We start from the raw sequence: 25,685 nt of genomic DNA on the forward strand, positions 1-25,685 counted from the left end.
TAGTTCCACCGTGCTCGGTATCCAGCGACTGACTGAAATATGGGTCCAATCAGCTAGGAAATGGGATAACCTGCTGCCAAAGGGAGTGATAGGAGAGATGAGATCCAGACGCAGTGGTACTCTGGCCTCAACTAAGAAGTCCAACAAGCTGCTGAGAGGTCGAACACTGTCTTGATGAAGTCGAAGCAGATGGAGGAGGAGGTGGCCTTGTCCTGTGGAATTTATGTCATCTCTGCTTCATCAGGCTGCCTCTGAGGGTAAAATGGCACCACTGGGTTGTCTGAGGAGGAAAGTGCCTGAAGGTTCCTTCCCAGTGATTTAAGGGCTGCCCTAGAATCTTTTAGGGAATGCAGCACTTCATTGGCTTTCCCTGTAAACAAATTAGGGCCCTTAAACAGGAGATCCTCAGTTGTCGGTTGGATCTCCGCTGGAATCCCAGATGCTTGCAGCCATGAAGAGCGTCACATCATAGGCACAGATGCCATAACTCTAGCCTCAGCCTATTCAAGATGGCTTGATGGGAAGTTCTGGCTACCAGAAAACCCTTGTTAATCATGGCTCAATATTCCTGTCTAACCTCTTCTGGCAGTTTGTCAATAAAGTTAGCCCTGTTACCAGAGACTGGGAAACTGTATCTGGCCAGGAGAGCCTGGTAATTTATTCTCCTGATCTGTAACCCTGACATTGCATAAAGGTTTCTTCCAAAAAGATTTTGCAGTGAAAGAGTTTTTTGGAGCCATTATTTTGAGGTGGATTTGGCATGACCTTGGCGTGATTTCTCACTGACTGCAGCCACCACCGAGCCCAGGGTAGGGTGAGAATAGAAATGTTCATGACCTTGGAATGGCACTTGGTATCTGTTCTCTGGGCAGTGGGAGGAAGCGATCCTAGTGTTTGCCATATAATTTTTGGAGGCTCCAGGATGGCTTAATTAATCAGTAGAGCTACTCTACCAGGTCCTGAAGTATGTAAGACATTTCTCCAGACATTTCTCCTTGTCTCAGAGGTGACTTAGACAAGTGAGGTCCCGGAGAAGTATGGAAAGTGGATGGCGTGCTCCACACGTTCCAGAGGGCCCACAGATAAGTCCTGGTGCCCCAGTGAAAAGTAGCCCATGGCCTCTTGTCTCTAGACCTGCCCTGAGAGAGCCCCAGTACCAAGATCTGGATCACTACAAGGAGGATAGAGAATTATGAGATCTCCTATAATAGGACTGGGATGCATAAGATTCCTTGGAGGCACAGTACTCCGTGGTGCAGGTGACTGGGACTTGTGGCTGGATGTGGCAGTAGTGGGACAGCAGGGTGGCTGACCCTGGGAGAGTACCAAGCGTTTGAGTTGCAGCTGCTCATCGTAGGTACCGACGTTTGCCGCACTGAAGCCGGAATCGAATGGTACCTCACTGATGATGTAGACAGTTCCGGAGCTTGTGAAGAAGTAGCTGCTACCAATGACCAAAGCAAGTCTCTAGCTGCTGCATACAGGCTGTTGTGGGTGTCGAGGATGGCATGTGTAGCCGTGTGCTGGCGTGCAGACGATACAGATAGCCCAGGCCAAGGAGTTGGTCCCAATAGCACAGAGGATGGTACCAGAGTCAAAGAGCTCCCTGATGAGGAAGATCTGTTAGGCTTAGAGGCATGTGGGTCACAGGATTCAGCTTCTTGTCGGGTCCTGGGGAGGAAGAACAATGCCTCCCTTCTGAACCTCTGAGGAGGGATAACGGAGACGTCTGGCGGTCACCCCATGATGGAGTAGAGCCCAGGGACTGTGTGCCAAGCAGCAGGGCTTGGAGGGAGGACACAAGTCAGCTTGCATCAGAACACAACAAAGTCTCACCTCCTGAAATGGTTTGGTCCTAATTTTGAACCCCCTACAAATCAGGCACCTGCCCCGAACATGGCCCTCCCCCAAACCCTTCAGCCACCGGTCGTGAGGGTCACGGACAGACAGAGACTTATTACAGCCAGAACATTGTTTAACACCCGGGGACCTCGGCATGCCCCAGCACCACGCGTGGACAGGGCTAACTACAAGTCTGAAAACCCAACAGAAAATGGACTGAAATGAGCCATTATCTAACCAACAGCCGAACTATTTACATCACTTTACACACTTCTCTCAGAGGAAAAGGGAAGATTGTGCAAGCAGGCACACATGCGCCCCTACCGACCATGGGTGGTGAGGAAGAACTGAAGGGGGGGTCGGGGCGGCTCTGCCCCTTTATACCATCAGCTGGTAGCAGGAGCGTGCAGCGGTTGCATATGCCGCCCTGACAGGTACCACTCGGGGAAAAAGTTCTCCAGCTTCAGCGCACTGGGTGTGCAGACACCTGATGTGGCCTGGCCACATGCAATCACTCAGCGAAGAACTGCAGGCACTGAATTGCTGGGTGGAGTCAGCAGCAGAACAAGAGCTGCTACAGCACGGCACTGCGGCAGTAGCCGGGCAGTCAACGCAGCCAATGCTGCGGGAAACAGCCTGGTCTGGATAGAGACTTGTAGGGAAGCCAGCTCCAGTGGACACTGCTTAGTCACACCTGCCTGAGCAGACTCCCTTTGCATTGTCCAGCAGTGAGAACCGGGTGGTTTGGGGCGGAGGGATCTTCCAGGAGAAGGGTGGGACAGGAACAGGCCGCCTGCTGGAAGCAGGAGAGGCCGATCGCAGTCCGGGAGGGAGCTGCTCTCTGGCTCCAGGGTTGATGCCTCAGCTGGGGTTCCTGAGGGTGCAATCCCTGGGGTGCAGTGCCACCTGGGAGGAGAGAATACCTTGCCTCTGCAGCACGCCTTTCCCTTCCAGTGGGACACTGACGTGGCAAAGCCCTGATACCTGCTACTGCTCAGCAACGGGGCAGCATGAGCCCAACACAGACAGGCCACGCTTGCTCTGACCCCTCCTCGCAGAGACATCTCGCGCTGGGAATCAAACACACTTACCGAGGCAAAAATCTTGCTGATTGAAGCTTCGAGCTTGTAATCGGGCACCTTCATGTCCATGTTGGCGCTCACCACGTAGGCCATCGACTGAAGGGAAACCAGCCATTTGCCTTTGGTTACAGTGTATGTGCCAAAGACACCATCCCACGCCCCAGGGTATGCTGTATGGAGGGCCTGGCTTGGCTCGGCTCCATCCTCTCCCTCTCTTCTGCAGTGGGCACTGCCCATCAGAGGTCGCATCTCAAAATCTATCCTTTCCATGCTGTCCCCTGCAGGCATAAGGCCCATTCTGACCTGATTCATAAGGGCACTACCCTCTCCTCCTTCCATCCCCCCTCAGCCCAATTCCCTGCCCTGCACACGAGAAGCCAGGCAGCCAGTGAAGGGCAGGCTGAGGGGCAGGAAGATGTGGTGGTATGTGCGGGAAGCGGGATATTACACTCATTTGTTCTACCTTATTTCCAATTAGACTGTAAACACTGGGGCAGGCCTTCCTAAGTGCTCAGACAGCACCATGCTCACGGGGACCAGATCCTGCCTGGGGCAGCTGGGCACTGCTGCAATACCACCAGGGCTGCTCCTCAGCAGGTGAAAACCAGCAGAGCGCCACTGGCTTTCATTTACTCACAGTCACGTCACCAGCTCACAACAGAGACTGCTGCTAGTAATCCTGCAGCCTGCTGCACCCAAGGCTAGCACACAACTGCCCGAGGGGGCACACAGCTACTGCCAGCTCAGCAAAAGGCCACAACAATTAGGGGAAAATGCAATATGCATGTTCCAGGTGATACTGGAGAGAGAGAGAGAGAGAGAGATACAGTCCTTGCCCATTGAAGTTCCTCCTCTCCTGCAGGGTGAATTCCCTGGAATTCTGAGTTCCTGGATTGATGGCTGGCTTTTGGTAAGGGTGGGAGAGGAAAGGGGTGTTTTGTTTGTGTGTTTTTGGGAGGATTGGGGTTGCTTGTTTTTTGTAAACCCAAGGCTGCTTTCAACCTGCAGGACAGGAGGAATTTTAAAGGGCCAGAGCTGCAGGCAGCATGGAATTACTCAAGCTGGAATTTGGCCGGGGTGCTGGGGTTATACAGCCCCACTCCTATGAACCGGTCTATGGGAACATTGCCAAAACTCAGCACAGCGCTCCCAATACCACTCTGGGACACTGGCTCAGAGTCAGAGGGCCTGATTCTTCCCAAATGCACATGGGTTTCACGCCAGCTTTATGCCAGAGTCTTTATGGCATGACTCCCACTTTACAGTAGTGTAGGCAAGCACAGAATCAAGCCCAGAGAAATAAGGGCTGCCCAGTGATTTGCCAGCAACACCTGGAAGTCTCATCCAAACACTGAACCAACCCCGCCTGCCAGCTCAGCCTATGAGATAGGACACCAGCACAAACTGGGATGGCAGCAGGTAAAATCTGTTCTATTTGATATAGATTTTTGTACCATCTGCATCACCGTAGTATCTGAGGGCCATCCACTCATGCATTAAATAACATCTAATATCAAGTGTGGGTCACTATCTCTCATCCAGTCCCCAGGGGGAGACCTGGGTGTGCAGTGGACTGTTTTGTTTTTTCGTTGTGTTTATTTATATGACAACACTGCTCTGTGTTTATATCAGAGAAGGCAGGTCAGATAATGTGCCTGGGGCTTGAGAAGGAAGGGGGGAGGTTTGGGATGGTTCTTAGGCCATGGTGGAGTTCATTCCAGAGTCTGGGACCAGCCCCGCAGAACGCCCTGTCTCCTGAACAGACACGCTTTACCCTGAAAGTCCTGCTGTGCCTGTGCAATGGAGTTGTTGACCATGGTCTTGACCCTGCAATCAAGAAGAATTTCTCACCTCGGTAACATAGTGCAGCATGGCCATCCGTGCAATCTTCTCCTGAATAGCCCCATAGTTGCTGATCTTGTCTCCAAACTGCTTACGATTAGCAGCATGATCAACCTGGTGTTACACAAGAGCCCGTGATCACAACAAGAAGCTAATGTAACGCAGACAAGTGGAATTTTGTCTGTGTCTGAGCTGCAGGATTTGGCCATATATTTCAATTTTAAACAAAATCAAGTTAACTGATGTTTATAGGAATATCTATACTACGAGGTCGCGCCCTATGTAGCTTGTGTCAGCCGAGCTTGCTGCACACCCCAGGGCCCCCCGGCATCTCTCCCACCTCCACAAGATCCCTGTGTGCCACCCTCCTACCCCCTCTAGTTCAGGGACTCACTGCAACCCTCCCATTCACTCCCCCATGCCAGGGACTCTGTGTATATTCCATTTCCCCCTTTCGGGTTTTCCAATTTCCACCAAAATCAATAGGGTTCTGCCCAGTGATGCCTAGAAAAATTTGACATTTTGCAATCAATTGGATACAGCGTTCCAAAGGTATCACATTACATCCAATCAGAAATGCCACCAAGTTAATTCAAAGGATCTTGTAAGCTCAGCCATCAACTTAACTCCAGTCCCAGATCCCGAGCCTTAGCCCAATCTTATCCCATTACACAGAGAGAACAAGAAGAATTTCTGTCTAAAAGACTAACCAACATATGCAGCTAAGTAAGCTAAGGCCCCAAATCTGGACAAGTCTTACAAGCATGTGGAGAATCCCACTGAAGCCATCAGGACCACACACATGCTTAAAATTAAACAGAGACTGTAATTTAACTGTAATTCTATTTGTCTAAATGCAGATATTTGACCTGTTAGATCTTCCAGCGTCAGCTCCTGTCTCTCTCTCTGGATGCACATGTAATATGGGTTTCCCAGAGCCGATGCACCACGGGGATGTCTCACAGAATAACTGACCACTGCGTCTCACTGACTACGCTCTGCTAACATGTGGGACAGCTGGACAGTCCCTTTTCAATTGCCCTGCACAAACCTTCCGCACTATCTACTCCTGTGTAAAGAACAAGAACGTACAGCTTTGACGATCACTCCACGCATGGTGCCTGAAAGGGCAGAGGCCATCCCAAAGCGCCCGTTGTTCAGTATGTTCATGGCGACCATGAAGCCTTTTCCGAGCTCCCCAAGCAGATTTTCTGCTGGCACCTTCACGTTATCAAAGTGCACTTCAGCTGTATTGGAACACTTGATCCCCATCTTCTTCTCCGGGGGGCCACTGACCAAACAGAAAAAACCCAGAGATGGCCTCAACCTGACTGAGACCTTTGGACATGCACACCTAGCCGCATGTGCAGTTTCTGTATCTGTGCATGCAAACAAGCATTCTCACATGCATGCTGGTACCTGTATACCCTGGCCCTGACCCTGCAAAGGGCCAAGTGCCCTCTAACTCACAGTGAAGTCAATGGAAGTTGAGGGGACTCAGCTCCTGGTAGGATCCAAGTTACTTGCTCTACACGTAATAAAACCTGGCAGTGTGCAAAGGTCAGTGCACGTTTACGTGTGGTAATTCTGTGTGCAAATAAAATGTTAACACAATGTCTTCTATAGAAACAGGGAGCAGTTTAAACATAAAATACATTAAATAACCATTGCGTCTTTCTAAAGGCTCTGGAACGGTTACCTTGTACCCTATGCCAGACCATGTAGCTGCATAACCTCAAGCACTGTAATGCCAACACTTCTCTCCTAGTTTGTCATACTCATTGTAGCAAATCGCTCAGCAGAGGGAAGTTTAAAGGAACATGGATTATATTTTGTTATAAATAGAAAGTGAAAGTGGTGCGTGAGCATAATGGTCTAGCACCCTCTTGTGGCTAGAGACCTGGAAAGCACATCCAAGGACTTCAGCACCTGATAGATGGCTGGATAATCATTATAGCATCCCTGGTTAAAGTCCCACCTGATGGTGCTTGACCCTAGAAGGTGCTGAGTCCCTCCAGGATCAGGCATGGCATTTGGCATGGCAGGATGGTGTGGTCAGATGTTCGGCTGCATGTGTGTGTTATCCCAGTGTGCTATCCCAGCTCTGCACAGACAGCTGGCACAGCAGACCTCAAGTGAACCGTTAAGGTACGAAGGCACCCTGCCATGTTTATTGTCAACAGCACGGTACTAGGATCCTGCAGACTCTACCAGACCATCAATACATGTATGCCCATAACAATGTCTAAAAGACTAACCAACATATGCAGCTAAGTAAGCTAAGGCCCCAAATCTGGACAAGTCCTGTTGTGCTCCTGTTATCTTTAGGAAATGTGTTGGTATCAAGGTGTTCTGGTACCACCCTTCTGGAATGTGTTTGTGTGAGTGCTTTGTGCCCAGCGCCTCTTAGGAATGTGTGTTTTTGCAATATCAGTCCTGTTCTTGCCAGATTCTGCAAGCAAGGCCAGCCTCTAGCTCACAGCCTGATTTTGCTTTATCTCAGCAAAGTTTTGACTGCTACTTTAGCCCAGGCCTCTGATACAAGGGCTCATGTCTCAGGCTCTCTTCCTGCTACATTCCCCCACTTTTTGTCTTTTTATGGGGAGGATGTTTACCCATCATCCCGGAAAAGCATAATGCATGGGCTGAAGATGACCCAATGGGCTAAACACTGTTATGTGGTTACTTTACTTTGCCATATATGCATTTATGCCCCATCTGTCCCTTAGTTTGCACATTCCCTCGTATGATTGACGGACAGATTTTATTTTTTAATTGTGTTTAGTTTTTTATGGTGGGCCTGGGAATGTTAGGCCCATGACCAGGACTGAGGAATGTAGTTTTATGATTGAGCTTTGGGGACACTTCTAAATAATTAATATGTATGGATAAAATGGATATGGTGTATATATTTGTATGTTATATATGGGTATATGTGTATAGCATATATGTGTACATATGACAGCACTTTATATTTAAGCATAACAAATTTTTTCTAGTCTGGGTGGTGTAGTTTGGCCCTTGTGGTACTGGGGATAGCAACATTTTTTTAATTAGGGCAATTACAGTTACCACCTGTATTACTGTGTTTTTAAATATTGAGATAGGCATTATTACAGTCTGTTTCACAGGGCTGTGTATATGAGAAGTAAAACAGAAATTTGGAGTAGTGACATTACAAACGAGGCCTTTTTATATAAATGTTTTGTAATTAGTTACTGTACTGTGCTGTTCTGTCATGTTACACGTTACTCTTACTGCTGATTACCTTTTGGTAAACTTTATTGGGCAGAAAACAGGAACGGCTAGCTTTTTTGTTTTATTGGTTGCACTGCTTTGTGATAACCCAGTAGCTGATATAGATTTAGTTGTTTTTTATGGATGCTGCTTTTTAGATAACCTACTGAATGGACAGTAACTAATTTATTAAATATCACTGTGTTAGGATTTAGTGTTGGTACCCAGACACTAAACAAGATTGTTTTGAATAACGTGCTTTATTTAGGATGCAGTGTCACTGATCCCAAAATGTGACTGCTACTAACAGGGAATTTGTTTACCTAATTTGTAGTTACTATGTAACTAAATTTTTTTTATTATTATTATTTTTTGGCTTGCATGTTGTTTGCTGCCATTTGTTTGTTGATTTTTGCCTGTGGGTTGGTTGAACAGTTTAGTAAAGTTATGCACATTGTAAATGTAGTACAGCAATAATACAGTAGTACAGCAATAAAACTGTTGCTTTTACACTGTAGCTAAATTTAAATTAAATGACAGTTTATTTTGGTCCAGCTAGTAGTTTGTAGCTGATTGCCAATTTAATTGTCCATATACGGTAGACTGAAGTGTAGTTGACCAGTTTTTTTACTTATAAAGCACTTCATTCTTCTTTTTTTGATGCTTGGGGTGGGGGGGATTGTTTGTTTTTTAACTGTATACGGATATCTGGTGTTTTTGTGGTGTAATTTTTTTGGTGTTTTTGGTTTCTAGGATGCAACCTTAAACAACTTAAGTTAGTTATCATAATAAAGTTGTTTGTTTGTTTGACATTTTTGTAAACGTGTGCAGTACAAGTTTCAGACAAGCTGCAATTCAAGGTCACTGGGAGAGCACCAGCTGAATGATGACTTAGTTTTAATGCTACCAGTCTGCTAATCTAAAATCCAACCCAGCAGCATTAATATCTGCCGTTATCTCTTGGCACCTCACTACGGGGCTGTGAAAGTTCAGTGGCCTCAGTAACCTTTACAAGCCAGTTCGAGAAACCTGCTCAGAGGAGAGGTGTGACTAACTGCAATATTTTTAATTGCACCACAAAAGTGAAATCAGCCTATAAAAACACTCAGTCAGGAGAGAAAGGCTACTCTGTTGTCAGCTAGTAATGAGGAAAACAATAAATAACACTAATATTCATTACACTTTTCATTGTTAAAAGTGCACAAACTAGCCAATGATAACCCCACTTTTGGGTGGCAGGGAAGTATTGCTATCGCATTTGAACTGACCAGGAAATCAAGGCATACAGTGGTTAAGAGACTTGCCGAAGAGCATACAACAAGTCAGTGCTGGAAATACAGATCCTGGATCTTAGTCCTAGGTTGAGTCATGTAAACAGAAGGACATAGGAACATAAGAATGGCCATAGTGCAAGCGTTCTCAAACTTCATTGCACTGCCACCCCCTTCTCACAACTAAAATTACTACACAATCCCAGGAGGGGGGACTAAAGTCTGAGCCCGCCCGAGCCCCACTGCCCTGGGGGGGAGGGGGCAAAGCCCAAGGGCTTCAGTCCCAGGTAGGGGGCCTGTAATCTGAGCCCCAATGTCCAGGGCTGAAGCCCTCAGGCTTCGGCTTTAGCCCCAGCCCCAGGCGGTGGGGCTCGGGCTTCAGCCCCGGCCCCCAGCAAGTCTAAGCCAGCCCTAGTAACCCCATTAAAATTGGCTCATGACACACTTTGGGGTCCTGACCCACAGTTTGAGATCTACTGCCATAGTGGGTCAGACCAATGGTCCATCTAGCCCAGAATTCTGTCTTCCGACAGTGACCAATGCCAGGTGCCCCAGACGAAAGGAACAGAACCAGGCAATTATCGTGTGATCCATCCCATCATCCAGTTCCAGCTTCTGGCAGTTACAAGTTTAGGGACACCCAGAGTGTGGGGTTCCATCCCTGACCATATTGGCTAGTAGCCATTGATGGACCTATTCTCCATGACCTTATCTAGTTCTTTTTTGAACCCTGTTATACTTTTGGCCTTCACAACATCCCCTGGCAACGAGTTCCACAGGTTGACTGTACGTTGTGTGAAGAAATACTTCCTTATGTTTGTTTTAAACCTGCTGCCTATTAATTTCATGGGTGTGTAGCCCTAAGGATTAATCTGATTGCTTGCATAGATATATCTTTTCTTATAAATGTAAGTATTTGATGTAATAGGTTTATAGATTTATATTAAAAACAAGTTTGGCTGTAATGCAAGAGACCTACAGGCCAAAACCCTGTATGTTAAGCTAAGGCAAAGTTAGCATATTTTGGGACCCTTCACCCAGAAAAGTAAAGATGACCCAAATAGATAAAACACCCACGCAGATGTCTAGAGACCTTTTACCTAAACCAATAGACAATGAAGGATGGCAAAGGGGATTTTTCAAAGTGGTACCCACAGACTTAACAAGTACACCACAAGTGCATACGTACCCGTCATCCATACGCACATGCATACTAGCCTATGGGGTAAGTGTACCCTAACATTTCTGTGGGGGAAGGATGAAATTTGGGCATAAGAGGAAGGATTTCCAACCAATGCCCTATAAAAAGGTGATTCATCTCACCATTTTGGAGGCAATCTACTTTTCATTGTCTCCATCTTCAACAACGTATCGATGCTCCCCATCTATGACGGCTATTAACTATTAATAGGCTGTACTTTGTTTCTTTTCAAACTTTAAATTTTAAGGGGACTAGGCTAAGCTTGGTTTCCCTACGCTTTATTTCAGTTTAAGGTTTATTAAGTTAAGTTAGAGAGTAAACAGCTTTAACAGCTCTGCATCAGTTTCTTCTGCTAGAGGTGTGAAGCCGGAACCGCCAGAGGTTTAATAACACCAGATTATTAAAACAGAGTGTGAGTATTAACCCAAGTCTGCAGCAGATAATATTGTATTACCATATGTATCACTTGAATAACAGTAGTACAATTGCAACTCTAATTCTAACTGTTTTACCATTTGCTTACTATTTCATTGATTTTAATAAAAGGTCTTTATGACTACATGTGTCTCAGTGTGAGCTTCCTGTCATACCCCCGAAGGTCCTTTTATAAACTCTGTGAAGCCTGATTCAGGACGAACTTTATCTTCTGATCAAACAAATTGGCGAGCCTAAACCCATACTAATTAATATCCATAATTATTATTAATATTATTATTAATTAAAATTAATTAAATAAAATTAAATTAAATGAATAAATGAAATCAACATTAATAACACACCTCAAATCAGGCTACAGGTGACTCCTGGTTTTTGTGTGATGTGAAGGGGTAACACTTTCCTATTCACTATCTCCACACCAGTCATGATTTTATAGACCTCTATCATATCCCCCTGAGTCTCTTTTCTAAGCTGAACAGTCCCAGTCCTTGTAATATCTCCTCAAACCGTGCCTGTTAAGTTATAAACTTTCTTACCTGGTCACTCCCCCAAACGCTCTCTCCACAATGAAGGCTGAGATTTTGTCCTTCACTTCACCTGTTGGCTCCTTTACCGGGGTCTTGGCGAACACTGTGAAGATCTCAGCTGTCCCTCCATTACTGGAACCCAAAACGATTAGGGAAACAGTGAGCCCCAGATCCCAACCGCCTATATTTAATCAGGCTCTTCTCTTTCCCTCTCAGTGGTTTCCCTTTTTCCATTACATCCTTTTACACACACTTTTTACTGCAGTTAATAATAACAGCAGCTAGCCTGTGTGTAATTAGCCCTAGCACAACATTTCACGCGGTCAGAGACAAACAATAATTCATCTTCCTCACCTCCTGGGAGGGAGTAATTAGACTGCATTAGCCAGACACAATTCAGAGGTGAGGCAGATGGTGGATAAATTACACACCCTGGTTGAATGAGTGCATCCCACGCACTAAGGCTTGCATGTATACACAAGTTGTAGTGCTTTACCCACACTGGCCTAGTTAAAGTGATACAGCCCCTAGTATGGATACTACAGGAGGAGGAATAAGCTATAGCATCATACAGCCTCTTTATACCGATATATCTGAGTGCGTACCAAAGGTTGTACCAGTGTGAGTAATTCGGTAAAAAGTCACACCCCTACCTGACAAAGTTATACTAGTGCCAAACCTGTGTGTGGAGCAGGCCTACAGGGAAGGAGAGGAAGGCTGTAGCAGGAAAAGGAGCCAGGGATGGGTAAAGTAAAGTCAAGTCCCTTTCTTTTAGCTAAGGCCTTTAATTTTAATTAATTAATGGAGATATCCTATCTCCTAGAACTGGAAGGGACGTTGAAAGATCATCGAGTCCAGCCCCCTGCCTTCACTAGCAGGACCAAGTACTGATTTTGCCCCAGATCCCTAAGTGACCCCCTCAAGGATTGAACTCACAACCCTGGGTTTAGCAGGCTAATACTCAAACCACTGAGCTATCCCCCCCTTGTTATACCTTCCTGCTGGTTGTCTTCCCTAATATAAACCTGCTCTTCCATCCCCTCACCATAACCTTCCCTGACACCTGATTACTGACATACAGCTGGCACTGCCCATTACACTCCTTAGAACATAGCCTAGAGAGACAAGGGACTTGCCCAAGTCATACTGGCACTCAGTGGCAGAATGGGGGCTAGAACTCGGGAGTGCCTCACTCCCAGAGTGGTGCTCAGTACACTCTACCTCGCTGCCTCTCCTTGGCCCACAGGAAAACATCCTGATTCAGTCACTGGGACCAAAGCACGTGCTGAAATGTTGTCTTGGCTCAGGACCCTAGTTAGCACTGGTCACAGATGCTCGCTAACATCTTACACCCTAACCAGCAGGGGCAGGGGAGCTGGTTCAACCGACATTAGGAACCACTCTTCTGAATCGTCACTCCAGCTCTGCACCATAAGGTTTGGAGAAGTCCCACATCTCCCCATCCTTCCAGGCCCACAGCTGCCTCGCTGTACCAGGGTCTGGATGATCCCAAATGACCCAAGGAAGGCTGCTCCCAGGAGATGTCCATCCTGGTGTGCAGGACAAGAGACCTGGACTGTTTGGATCAGTACTGACAAGCCCCAAACCCTCCAAAAGCTGCCAAGGGTCAGAGGTTCCCCCCCAACCCCAGTTAGCCAAACCATCTGGGCTTTTGCAGAGTGCCCTGTGGCCGGGAACCCGGCTGCCTGCTCTCTCCCGGGGTGAAGGAGGAGCAGCTGTGCTGGAGTCCGTGTAAAGTTGACATGAGAGCAGATTCACTTCCCAGCGGGGGTGCAGACCTGCACAGTCTAGGCAGGGCAGTGGCTGGAGGGAAACGTGTGTAAAAGGGGTTTCAAAGAGTAGCCCACAATATTTAACGCCTTTGCCCTGTGCTGTAGCGGGGCCGAGTGGCACCGGAATGGCATAGCGGCACTTTTGCCGCATACGGCATGAGCTTGCACGCATGATGTGTGTGTCAGACTACGTGGGGGGGGGGGTCTTCTGGTAGTACTGACTTATGCACATTCAGGACTACACCCCGGCCTTTGACATGAGCCCACCCCTCTTGTTTGGCCTCTGGGGGGGCTGCTGCACATGCTGCCCGGCTCCGCGACTCCATTTCAGAGCAGGTCACATGTTCCCCGTTGAGCTCCCTGCTTGTTCCCTCCCACAGGATGCAGCACCCATCTCAAGGAACAGGCTTCCCTTGGGAGTGACTGGGGCTAGGGGAGAGAGACTGAGAATGGAGGGGCAGGGCCAAGGGGCTGTGACTGGTGTCCTGGGAGATGGAGGCCCTAAGGGGCCGTGACTGACATTGAACAGGGGAACATTGAACATGACTGGTGCTGGGTAGGAAGGTGGGGTGCACAGGTTGGCGCTGGGTCAGGCGGGGGGCTGTGACCACACCATGGGAGGTGGAGGAGCCTGATTGACACCTCAGGGGCGAGCACCAGAACAGCCAGGAGAGTGAATTGCCGCCTTGTGAACATGGTTGTCCCACACTCAGCGTCCTCACCCAGCGAGCCGAGGGGGAGGGACAAGGAACGGAGCGAACTGCTCAAACAAGAGCCGCTGACCCGGCAACGGACTTCACTTCCCCACTGAACACTTCCAACAGGGAAGGGCAGGAAGGAAATGCTAACCCCAAGCAGGGCTGGGCCCAGGCTGCAGGATTCGTCCCCCTCCCTGACCCCGGCAGAGGACCCTGGGCCAGACCTTGCAGGCTTTGGGAGCTCCATTCGAAGCGCATTTCTTGCTGTTACACTGAGCACGAGCTCCAATGGCTTTGGGCACTTCCTGTGTTACTGGGGCACACAGCCAGGAGCTCCTGGCTCTCACGGGACCTCGAGGAACCCTTTCGGCCTCCCGGCTTCTCTCACCTGATCCATATTTTCCCGCCGTTCAGCGTGTAGAATTTCCCACACTCACTGAGCTCGGCGACGGTTTTAATAGATGCCGCGTCTGAGCCACTAGATGGCTCCGTCAGGCAGAAGGCAGCCATGGTCTCTCCTGCAGAAGGGAGCAAAACGGTCACCGACGGCCCAGCCTTTAACAGCACAGAGAGCACAAAACAACCCCCATGCAGCCAGGGCTCAGCAGGGGGCCCAGGACCCCCACTGCCCTGAGGGCTTCCCCCTATGCAGAAGGGAGTGAGTCCGTGGCAGGCGGGCACATAGGGAGGGATGAGGATGGGGTACATCCATGTGCACCCCAGTGCGACCAGCTGGCCGTATGTAAACGGACAGCTACAGAAAGCTGCACTTTTCTGCAACTCAACTGGTGCTAGCAGGTGGCTGCCTTGCCTTGGGCATCCCGCAGATCCCCTGCTGGCACAGCGACATGCCAGCCTGCAGTGTGAGCTCGAAGGCTGTTCTCTGGAGGGGCTTGAGGGCTCCTGCCCTGAACTGGCAGAGCAATGCAGAGAAGCTTGCACAGAGCTTGCCTGTGCTACACCTAGCTCTCCCCACTGCTGTCAGCTGCCCGCTGTCACCACCCCTCCCCACAGCCTGCAAGCAGAGTGCTGAAAGCCTGGCTCAGAGACCTGCAGAAGCCCGGAGGGTGGGTAAAGATCTACATTATACCTTGCATAGGGCACAACGGCAAGAAGAAAACAGGCCCTGTTCCCTACCAGATGCTAGCTTGGGCAGGTATTTCTCCTTCTGACTCTGGGTCCCAAAGAGCAGGATTCCCTTAAAGCCGATTGACTGGTGAGCACCGAGGCTTATGCCCACACCAAGGTCATGCACTCCAACCACCTCCACAACCCGAGCATACTGAAGGGAAAGCAAAAGAGACGTGGTGGGGATGGGGATTAGGTTGGAACCACTGCCCAGTTTGACCTTCAGATGCAACAGCTTCTGGGGACTAGCAAACACTCCACATCAACACCAATATTAGCACTGCTCCCCATCTGCTCCTCCTAATCACCCTGCCATGGCCCAGTGCAGGACACTGGGGGCACAGACCAGTCATCAGGAGCCTTCAGACACTCTCAGGCCCCATTCAGCTGTCTGATCCCTGCACCGCACTGTGTCTGGCTCACAACAGCAGAAGGGAGGAGGTGGGGGAAGGTTTGGGTAGAACTTTTAAAAAGAGGGAAAAGAAAACCCACACCTAGCGAGATATGCACATTGGAGATGTTACTGATACATTATCTGTCTACCACTGTGTCTGTCTTGTCTATTTAGGGACTGCCTCTGACTGTTTGGCCGAGCAGCACCCAGCCACCAGAATCGATGGTAATGAATATTTATTAATGGAATTACTAGAAAGCAAGACTCAGGGAAGTGACTAGACTACTGTCATATAGCAAGAGGATACCAGGCCTGGGAACAGAACCTGGTTCTCCTCATTCCCACGCTGGTCCCCTATCCCACACTGCCTCACCTCTGAACTATCCAGGTGATACTTTCACACCAGGGCCGGCTCCAGGCACCAGCTTCTCAAGCAGGTGTTTGGGGCGGCCGCTCCGGAGAGGGGCGGCACATCCAGGTATTCGGCGGCAATTCGGCAGACGGTCCCTCCCGCCGCCTGGGAGTGAAGGACCTCCCGCCGAATTGCCGCCGCAGATCGCGATCGCGGCTTTTTTGTTTGTTTGGTTTTTTTGTTTGTTTTGGCTGCTTGGGGCGGCCAAAACCCTGGAGCCGGCCCTGTTTCACACTCCCTAGCTACTATAATGGGCACAGGATAAAAACCTAGCTGGAGGGATGGGTGGAGCTCAGCACGGCAGCGGGAGGCTTTCCAGTGACTGTTGGTCTACTGCCTGTAGGAACAGCCCTGGTCTGGGTGGGGCTGACAGGTGACATGGCTTCAGAGTTCTCAGATCTTCCAGAGGGTTAGGCTGGGTGGGTACAAACTAACTATATTTTCTGTGCTGTTACAATTAAACTCTGGCAGCAGTAAAGCTTGGACGCTGCATAGGGAGGTGAAGCTTGTCTGCACACACTGACACAACTGTATGTGGCTCATTGGTGACTGACAGCACGCAGCAAGCTGGATTCATAAGCCAGATGCACAGGAGCCCAGGAATAGTACATCACTCACTTCAGCATATGGGCACTTCTCAGACTGAGCACCGCCACGCTCCCTAGGCAGGGCTTAATTTGGAATGAAACAGGTGCCGGGGCTCCAGCAATTTGTTTACTTTCATAACTGATGAAGCAAGCCCACAGGTGCCGGGGCCCTGAACCGCCAGGCCTGGAGGGGCCGGGGCCCTGAACTGCTCCCTGGCACACATGAAGCACTGCCCCTTCGCCTCAGTATCACGGCCACGCTCTTCTCTGCTCCCAACCTCCTCCAGGAAGTGACTACCATGTTACAACGGGGTAGGAGCCGCAGGCCAGCGAGGAGAGAACAGGCCCAGCTGACCTGGCATGTCAGGACAGCTCTCACGCTCCAAGTCAAACCCAGGGGGATGCTGGATCTGAATTCCATGCCTGGCCCCACCCATCACAGGCCTGAGCCAGACACCCGGCTCCAAACCCTCGACCTGGCCCCTACTGTCCCCTCAGGCCTGCGCCCCCTAAGGCTCTGTCTTACCTGGGTGTTCGTCAGCCCAATTCCCCCCAGCTCCTCCGGCACCTGCAGCCCAAAGGCTCCCATCTCCTTCAGCCCTGCCAGGGTGGCCTTCTCAATGCTCTCCAGCTTCTCGTTCTCCGCAGGATCATTAACCTCCTTCAAGTAATGAAAGGGAGCGAGTGAAAGGCAGGTGCAGCACTCAGGCGAATGCTGCCCGGGCTGCGTGGGGCAGGGCCAGAAGGGCTGGGAAAGGCTACGTTTATGCATTGCCTACCTCCCTGGCACCAAGGAGCTGCTGGATCCTAGAGCAGGCCAGCTGGGCGCTGGTGTGTTAGTGTCCTGCTGTTGCTGTGCGAGTGAGCCGATGGTCAGTGGGGGGGGGGCGCCTCGGAGTGGGCGATCTATGCCCTGATTTCCCTTCCCCTCTTCCCCCACCCCACACTCCCTTCCTCCCCCCAAGCCTGTCCTCTGTCTCTGGGGAGAGCCAGGCCATGCAGAGCCACCCTGTCCTTCAAATATCCCTGGAGAAAGACCTCCCACATGAGCTTCTTCACTGCCAACACCTGAACGGCTAACCCACGCCTCGGTCTGAGAGACGTGGTGCTTTGTATGAGACACGGGCATTAGAGGCACTCGGGAAATCACAATCAGGAGAAGAACGTGGATGTGCGCATGCGCATCTGCATCCTCCAGGTTTCAGAAAGAGGGTGGATTCCCCAGGAGAAGTAGTTTTTTACATGGGCCATCCCATGTCACTGTCTGAGGAAGACAAAGTCCTTTTCTTGTGTTTACAACACACACTTCAGGCTAATCCGTAATCAAACAGGCAGCAGACTGCCACTGACCTCAAAGAAGCGGGTGCAGGGATCTACCAGGGCTTGCAGGGACTGCGTCTGCTCCATTGAGAGCACTAAAGAGGGACAAAGATGCAACTGGATTAGCAGGATGTGTCTAACCCTCATCACTTTATTACATGATTTGACACCAACACCCTTAGGTGAGGAGGCGCCTTCTAAGACTGGATGTTTGTCTAAGAGATCTGCTGTAGGGAATTCTTTCAGGGAAGTTCTGTGGCTGTGTTATGCAGCAACATAGAGCCGTGTTGCTCAGCCTTTTTGACACCAGGGACCAGCTTGCTTGCAGGGAGATCTCAGGGACTGGCGCCGGTCCACGGACCGGTAGTTGAGAAACACTGGACTAGAGGATCGTAGTGGCTTTAGAATCTATTAATCTACCGTAGAGGAAGAACTGGCTCAGCGGAATGGCAACAGGTGCTGACTAGTGCTTCTCTCCGCTAGGCTGCTGGTTCAAATCCTGTCCCAGCGCACAGGCCTTTGAATCAGCTCGGCCTACTTTCAGTTGGACCAGTGTCCACACCACAGACGTCACCAGTGTATTTGGCCCCCTAGCCGGCAGACTGAGCCAAGAGCTCCAGGGTCCATGGAAACCGAACTAGCCTCTCGCCGGGGGCGGGAGGAGCACATGACTTGCATTCTGTGACTTTGGTGATTTTACTCTACAATGCCATTAAGCCAGCATATGTCACCATCAGCCATAAATCCGCAAGGAAAATTTAAATAAAAACATCCTACCTGAGGGGAAAGGAAAAACATTGTCAGGTACAAACTGCCCGTTGAACAGGTTCATGACAAAGGATGTGGATTCCTGGAGGAGACAGACGATAACAAGAACATTTACACAAATGAGCTCTGCAGAGCGGAGCGGTACTAGGAGATGGAAGTTCATGGTCTGCTTTCTGCACAGCAGAGAGGAGGGGAGTCCAGGAGGAGAACTGCTCCTGGGCTGACTGCAGAGCCATGGCACCCTGCAGGACATGCTGAGAAGCACTGTGAAAATGTACGTAAGTGAAGAGGGTATTATTGCCTTTGCGGAGATCTCTGGACTGTGGTGCACCCAACTCCCACAGACAGGTTCCATCTCTTCTCAAAGGCTCATAGCTCTCAAGATCACTGACAGCTGTTCTGATGATGTCATGCTTCCACCTCGTGTTTCATTGGCTGAGCATATTGTCACTCTGCAGTATAGCCTGTTGGGAGAACTGCCTGTGCGGGCTGCCAAGACCCCCCTTTATTGTCATTGTGCAGCAGACTTGGATGCTGTTAAGAATTGAGCTGCTTTTCAGATTTTCCTCCCAGTTCTTATTCGCACACTTGCCTCAAACACAACATGAGTCTCAGAGGTAAGGCCTCCAAGCTTGTGTTTTTGGCCCCATTACAGTACCATACCCATTATGTTATCCTAGAGCCATAGCCTCAGGCATCGCTTTATTTTCTTCTTTGGTGCTTTTTTTTTTTTTTTTTTTAAATATGCTAATGATATTTACTGCCTCTGAGGCTGAGCAGATCTGATTGCCACACCCAGCTGAAGTCAATGGGAGCTGAGGGAGCTCAGAATCAGGCCCACAGTATCTATCAGAGTACGGAGGAGGCCCCCCTGGGGACAGCGGCGGTCCCAACATCAGACATTTAACACAGTCTGGGACAAAGCACAGACCTGCAGCCACTTCCCAAGGCTTTCAAAGCAAAATTATACAAGCACCGTGACTTACCTTGTTCGCTTGACTTGAGTATCTCCCTTTTTGATGTGTTATATAGTATGGAGGTGATGTCAGCCTGGGGAAGGAACAAAACTGCTGTGACATCATGCAAGTGCAATTTTCACTATCAGTCACAAGCATTTACTTTTGGGTGACTGGCAGCAGTGGAAGGCATGTGTCTGTGGTTTGGTGGTCACTGCACAGCAGCTTTAAAGGGAGCCTGAGAGACCACCTGGAAAACTGTAAATGGAACCTGCTTCCATGGCATCTCCAATCTCCATCTTTACTACCAGGGATTTTGCACAAACGCAGGATCTTCGGTTCTTTCGCCAGCTGGTACTTTATTGGGGAAAACAGGCAGATGGGAGTTTATTTATTAAGAGTAATTAATTACTCAGGCTCCCCAAACAGATATGGATCTTGTGAACGAGCACTGGAGTTCGCTTTTTAGGGTATGTCTTCACTGCAAAAAAAAAAAAAAAAAAAAAAAAAAGGGGGGGGGGGAGAAGCTGTTCTTAACTCAGGTTAGGTAACCCAGGGTAAAACAGCAGTGAAGGCACAGCAATTTGGCTTTTAACTTGGGTTAGCCACTCGAGTTAAAGCTGATAGGGGAGCCTGGGGTTGACTTGACCAGAGTTGCCATGTCTTCACTGCTATGTTAACTCGGGTTAGCTTGCTGGATTAAGCACACGCTGTTTTTGGAGGGGTGGGCGGCGCAATGAAAACATACCTCTAGAATCTAACTCCCTCTCTCTTGCTGCATAGGTATTATGGTGCTGGGCACACTAATACTACTTAGATATTTGAAGTGTCAGTCTCTCCACAGCTAATGCTAGAAACAGTTTCCATAAAGCCCTCCTTTAACTTTGTCTTACAAGATCAGTTTGACCCGAGATCTGCCAGATACAGTCCGAAGCCAAAGGAGAATCTTTCTACACACCTTGAAGAAAGCTTGTCAGCCTGTTTCTGAGTCACAGGGCTTTAAAGTGCCCTGAGGTGAAGCTCTGACTTCTCTCATTTTTTTTGTTCTTAAATCAAACACAGCTGGTTTGGCCCCTGGGACCTTGCGGTAGAGTTACAGCTCCTTGGAGTGCGGCATTAGCCAGCTCTGAAGAACATTTAGCAAACTTAATGATGATTATTTTTGTGCGTGGTTTTAGGTCCAATCCTGCTCCCACTGATTTCAACGGAAGTTATGGGCACGTGTGTTTCTTTGTCCTTTATAAGAATAACATATCGGTTTGTTCTATGTTGTGAACGATGGATCAGTCTGCTCCTCCCTCTGCTTCTGTAAACAATGGGTCAGCCTGCTGTCCCCTTCTCCCTCCCCCCCCCCCCGCAAACAATGGGTCAGCCTGCTGTCCCCTTCTCCCCCCCCCCCCTGCAAACAATGGGTCAGCCTGCTTTCTCCCTCCCTCCCCCCCCCCCGCAAACAATGGGTCAGCCTGCTTTCTCCCTCCCCCCCCGCCCCCCGCAAACAATGGGTCAGCCTGCTTTCTCCCTCCCCCCCCGCCCCCCGCAAACAATGGGTCAGCCTGCTTTCTCCCTCCCTCCCCCCCCCCCGCAAACAATGGGTCAGCCTGCTTTCTCCCTCCCTCCCCCCCCCCCCGCAAACAATGGGTCAGCCTGCTTTCTCCCTCCCCCCCCCCCCCCCGCAAACAATGGGTCAGCCTACTTTCTCCCTCCCCCCCCCCCCCCCGCAAACAATGGGTCAGCCTACTTTCTCCCTCCCTCCCCCCCCCCCGCAAACAATGGGTCAGCCTGCTTTCTCCCTCCCTCCCCCCCCCCCCGCAAACAATGGGTCAGCCTACTTTCTCCCTCCCTCCCCCCCCCCCGCAAACAATGGGTCAGCCTACTTTCTCCCTCCCCCAAACAATGGGTCAGCCTGCTCCCTCCGCCTCTCCTCTCCATCCCTGCCCAGCAGTGCTGGAAAGGGCCAGAGGGGCGAAGAATCCCTGGAGCTGCCCCAGGGCCAAGCCTGATAAAGGGAGTTGCTGCGTTTTAGCGATGGCACAAGGACAGAGCTGGTACCTCAGAGACTCTCAGACGTTACGGCCTGAAGGAACCATCATGATCTAGTCTGATCTGCACATCGCAGGCCACAGAACCGCGCCCACCCGCTGCTTAATGGACCCCTCACCTCTGGCTGAGTTACTGAACTCCCCAAGTCATGGTTTAACGATTTCAAATCCGCCAGTTACTCTACCTGAAGTGGGGCGTAGCCAGAGCTTGTGCCCAAAGTTGCCTCCACCAGCTGGCACTCAGTCTAGTCCTGATCAAACGAAGCATTCTCTCTGCCGGCGCTGCTCAGCTCCCTTCCTCTGTGGGAAAAGGAGGAGGGTGAACACAAGACAAGGTGGACGCAGCAATTTATCCCCAAATCTGAACCATTTCATCCCTCCAGTCGAGGCCAACATCACCAGGGGACCTATCTCCCTTCTAAACAGCATTCCCCCAACCCCTCCTTTTTGGGCTTGATCCCAAATAGCCCCTACCAGGGCTTTCCTGCCTCCATTCTATGGCATGTGTAGCCTATACAGGATCTTCACTATTTCCCATCCCAAAATTCAGCCCAAATCCCGTAGTGGGCTTGTGACTTACTCCTAGAAAGCCACTGGGAGGAGCATCTTGCTGAGAAGATTGGCACAGAGCTTCTCTGCTGTGGAATCTTGATAAAGAAGTGGTTGCTTCTGCACTGTGACATCATTGCTTAAGGGATGATGTCACGCAGTATTATGATGTCATCACCTGTATTATCTATATTCTATTATCCAGGGGAACCAATCAAGGATTAAGGCCTCATTACGCTAGGCGCTGCATAGGCATACAATAAAAGGTCAGCCACAATGAGCTACCAGTCTTGGTAATCAGACACAACAGGTAGATAAGATAAACAAATAGGGAGGAAGGGCGAGGGGAAGATGAGGTAACAGTGAAACGAGCAAGAAGTTATCCACGATAAGCAGCAGTCTCATTGCACCACCTGCCTACTCACTGGTAGCTGGTCAAAGGCTGACAGCAGGGGAGAGTTTTAAGGAGGAGGAAATAGATCTGGGTTCACCTTAGGCCCATCTCTCTCCACTAATAACTCATCCAAGCATGGTTTGATGCTACCTACTGACACATGAACATCCTGAACTTTTCCAGATCATTGTGAGTGAAGAACACCCCAACAAAATGGAAATGCCTGATAATTAGCATAATAAACTGTGCTCTTAGCTGTACCAGTCCAGAACAGGATGTGAGAAATAAGCAAATGCTGCATTTGCTGCATTTCCTGGTTTGCTCCTGTGGTTACAGCTGCAGAAAGGTTACTATCTCTTGTGATGCTATTCACATTTGCTCTGCAGGCCTGAGTTTGATCTGTAGAAAATGGAGTAGGAAGCCAGTTCTGGATGGCACAAGGTAGTCACAGGAGTGTTGAAGTATAGACCATCACAGTCATCATTACAGGGTTAAATTCAAACCTTATTTGCCAGAGGTGTGGCTGTGGAAACCTCACATAGTCAGGCAGGATTTTATTGTTATTTACATGCTGACATAGGGCGCATGATGCCTTCCACACAAAAAGGAGACCAAAGGGCCAATTTGGATTTCATTTACACCTGTGTAAATCTGCAGTCACTGCATTAAAGGTAGTGTTCACCAGGGTAACACATAGTAGCACGAGGGCCCAATAATGCTCTTACTGAAGTCAGTGGGAACTTTCCTATTGACTGAAATGGGAGTAGAATTGGGTGCAAAGGGGCCACTTCTGCAACCCCCTTATTCACATAAGTAATCCCACGAGCACAGGTTTGCAGGATTGGGCCCTTTATCAAGACTTCACAAGGAATGTACTGAATATTGGGGGAAGAGAGAAGGGTTACAGCAATGCAAGTATATAGTGGCTTTGGTTATCAATGCCCATAGCTTAAATTCCCTGAACTATACAAAAATAAGAAACCAAGTTAAATGGAAATTAAAAGAAACAGTCACAAGAGTGAAATGCCTGCAAATTGCATGGAGACCATTTAAAACACCATATTAGAGGCTCAAACTAAATCCATACCCACAATTAAAAACAAACAAACAGTAAGAAGACCAAAAGATGCAGAGTAAAAGAGGCAGTTAAAGGCAAAAAAGCATCCTTTAAAAATTGGAAATCAAATCCTACTGAGGAAAATATAAGGAGCATAAATTCGGGCAAGTCAAGTGTAAAAGTGTAATAAAGCAGGCCACGAAAGAATTTGAAGAGCATCTATCTAAGGACACAAAAAGTAACAGCAAAATGTTTTTTAAGTTCATCAGAAGCAGGAAGCCTGCCAAATAGTTAGCAGGGCTACTGGGCGAAAAAGGTGCTAAAGGAGCACTCCAGGAAGACAAAGCCGTTGCTGAGAAGCTAAATGAATTATCTGCATCAGTCTTCATTGCAGAGGATATGGGGGAGATTCCCACACCTGAGCCATTCTTTTTAGGTGACAAATCTGAGGAAGTGTCCCAGATTGAGATGTCAGTAGAGGAGGTTTTGGAATGAATTGGTAAATTAAACAGTAATACATCACCAGGACCAGATGGTATTCACCCAAGAGTTCTAAAGGAACTAGGGTGACCAGACAGCAAATGTGAAAAATCAGGACGGGGGTGGGGGTAATAGAAGCTTATATAAGAAAAATATCCAAAAATCAGGACTGTCCCTATAAAATCGGAACATCTGGTCACCCTAAAAGGAACTCAAATATTAAATTGCAGAACAACTAACTGGTATGTAACCTATCATTTAAATCAGCCTCTGTACCAGATAACTGGAGGGTAGGTAATGTAATGCCTATTTTTAAAAAAGATTCCAGAGGAGATCCTGACAATTAGAGGCCAGTAAGCCTAACTTCTGTACCGGGCAAATTGGTTGAAACTATAGTAAAAAACAGAATGATCAGACACATAGATAAACACAATATGCTGGGGGAAAGTCCACATGGCTTTTGTAAAGGGAAATCATGCCTCACCAATCTATTAGAATTCTTTGAGGAGGTCGATAAGTATGTGGACAAGGCTGATCCAGTGGATATAGTCTTGGAATTTCAGAAAACCTTTGACAAAATCCCTCACCAAAGGCTTTTAAGCAAACTAAGCAGTCATGGGATAAGAGGAAAGATCCTCCAATGGATCAGTAACTGGTTAAAAGATAGAAAACAAAGGGTAGGAAGAAATGGTCAGTTTTCACCATGAAGAGAGGTTATTTACCCCTTCTCATGACACAAGAGCCAGGGGTTACTCAATGAACTTAATAGGCAGCAGGTTTAAAACAAACAAAAGGAAGTACTTCATATAACACACAGTCAACTTGTGGAACTCATTGCCAGGGGATATTGTGAAGGCCAAAAGTATAACTGGGTTCAAAAAAGAATTAGATAAGTGCATGGAGGTTAGGTCCATCAACGGATATTAGCCAAAATGGTCAGGGATGTGACCCCATGCTCCGGGTGTCCCTAAACCTCCAACTGCCAGAAGCTGGGACTGGATGACAGGGGATGGATCACTCAAAGTTACCCTGTTCTATTCATTCCCTGTGAAGCATCTGGAGATGGGGCAAGAGCTATGTTATTAACTGTTGTGCTATGTGCAATTTTTCTAAAAGCCCCAGCTCCTGGAGTCAAGTCATTAGGTGAGAATCTCAGCTTGCATTTTTTTAAAGTAAGTTTCTAGCTGTGGGGGTTGCAGCAAAAAGTTGAACACACATATCTGGACACCTGACCCAGAAAGATGGGATTGCGTGATTTACAAGGGAAAGTCAAAAAGGATCAAAACCCAGAAAGCAAATAAAAACCACCCAACATTTCTTAGTTTAAAAAAAATCTCAGTTTTAAAGCCAGTCTTGTGCTGTTTGGGTATGTTCACACTGGAATAAAAGGCTCGACGCACGGCCACGGCTGGTCCAGATTAGCTGACTCAGGCTCAAAGGGTTATGGGTGTAAAAATGTCTGTGTAGACGTTTGGGCGTGGGCTGGAGCCCGCGCTCTGGGACCCTCCTCCCTTGCAGGGTCCCAGAGCTTGGACTCAGGCTGCCTACACAGAAATCTTACAGCCCCGCAGCCCGAGTCAGCTGAGTAAACGTACCCTTTGGGCGCTAGGGCTGGCAGCGCTGCACCCCCTGGCTGACTCCAGCCATAAAGCTGGCTTGCTTCTCCCAGG

The 25,685-nt window shown here is 48.9% G+C and overlaps 1 protein-coding gene across 1 annotated transcript in view; it reads right to left on the bottom strand.

The window, feature by feature from the left end:
• The window catches only part of ACADVL (acyl-CoA dehydrogenase very long chain), a 39,708-nt gene extending 17,905 nt beyond the window's left edge, over positions 1-21,803 (bottom strand). The window contains exons 1-11 of the mRNA XM_065410876.1: positions 21,721-21,803; positions 19,527-19,590; positions 18,550-18,622; positions 17,803-17,867; positions 16,979-17,113; positions 15,069-15,213; positions 14,320-14,449; positions 11,450-11,572; positions 5,859-6,057; positions 4,776-4,880; positions 2,934-3,020 (exon numbers count right to left, since the gene is read on the bottom strand). Coding sequence (XP_065266948.1) covers positions 2,934-3,020; positions 4,776-4,880; positions 5,859-6,057; positions 11,450-11,572; positions 14,320-14,449; positions 15,069-15,213; positions 16,979-17,113; positions 17,803-17,867; positions 18,550-18,622; positions 19,527-19,590; positions 21,721-21,803 — 1,209 coding nt within the window. The remainder of the gene's footprint in view (positions 1-2,933; positions 3,021-4,775; positions 4,881-5,858; positions 6,058-11,449; positions 11,573-14,319; positions 14,450-15,068; positions 15,214-16,978; positions 17,114-17,802; positions 17,868-18,549; positions 18,623-19,526; positions 19,591-21,720) is intronic.
• Between the last annotated feature and the right edge of the window lie 3,882 nt (positions 21,804-25,685).

The sequence above is a fragment of the Emys orbicularis genome, chromosome 9 (genome assembly GCF_028017835.1).
Source record: "Emys orbicularis isolate rEmyOrb1 chromosome 9, rEmyOrb1.hap1, whole genome shotgun sequence".
Classification (NCBI taxonomy): Eukaryota; Metazoa; Chordata; order Testudines; family Emydidae; genus Emys; species Emys orbicularis.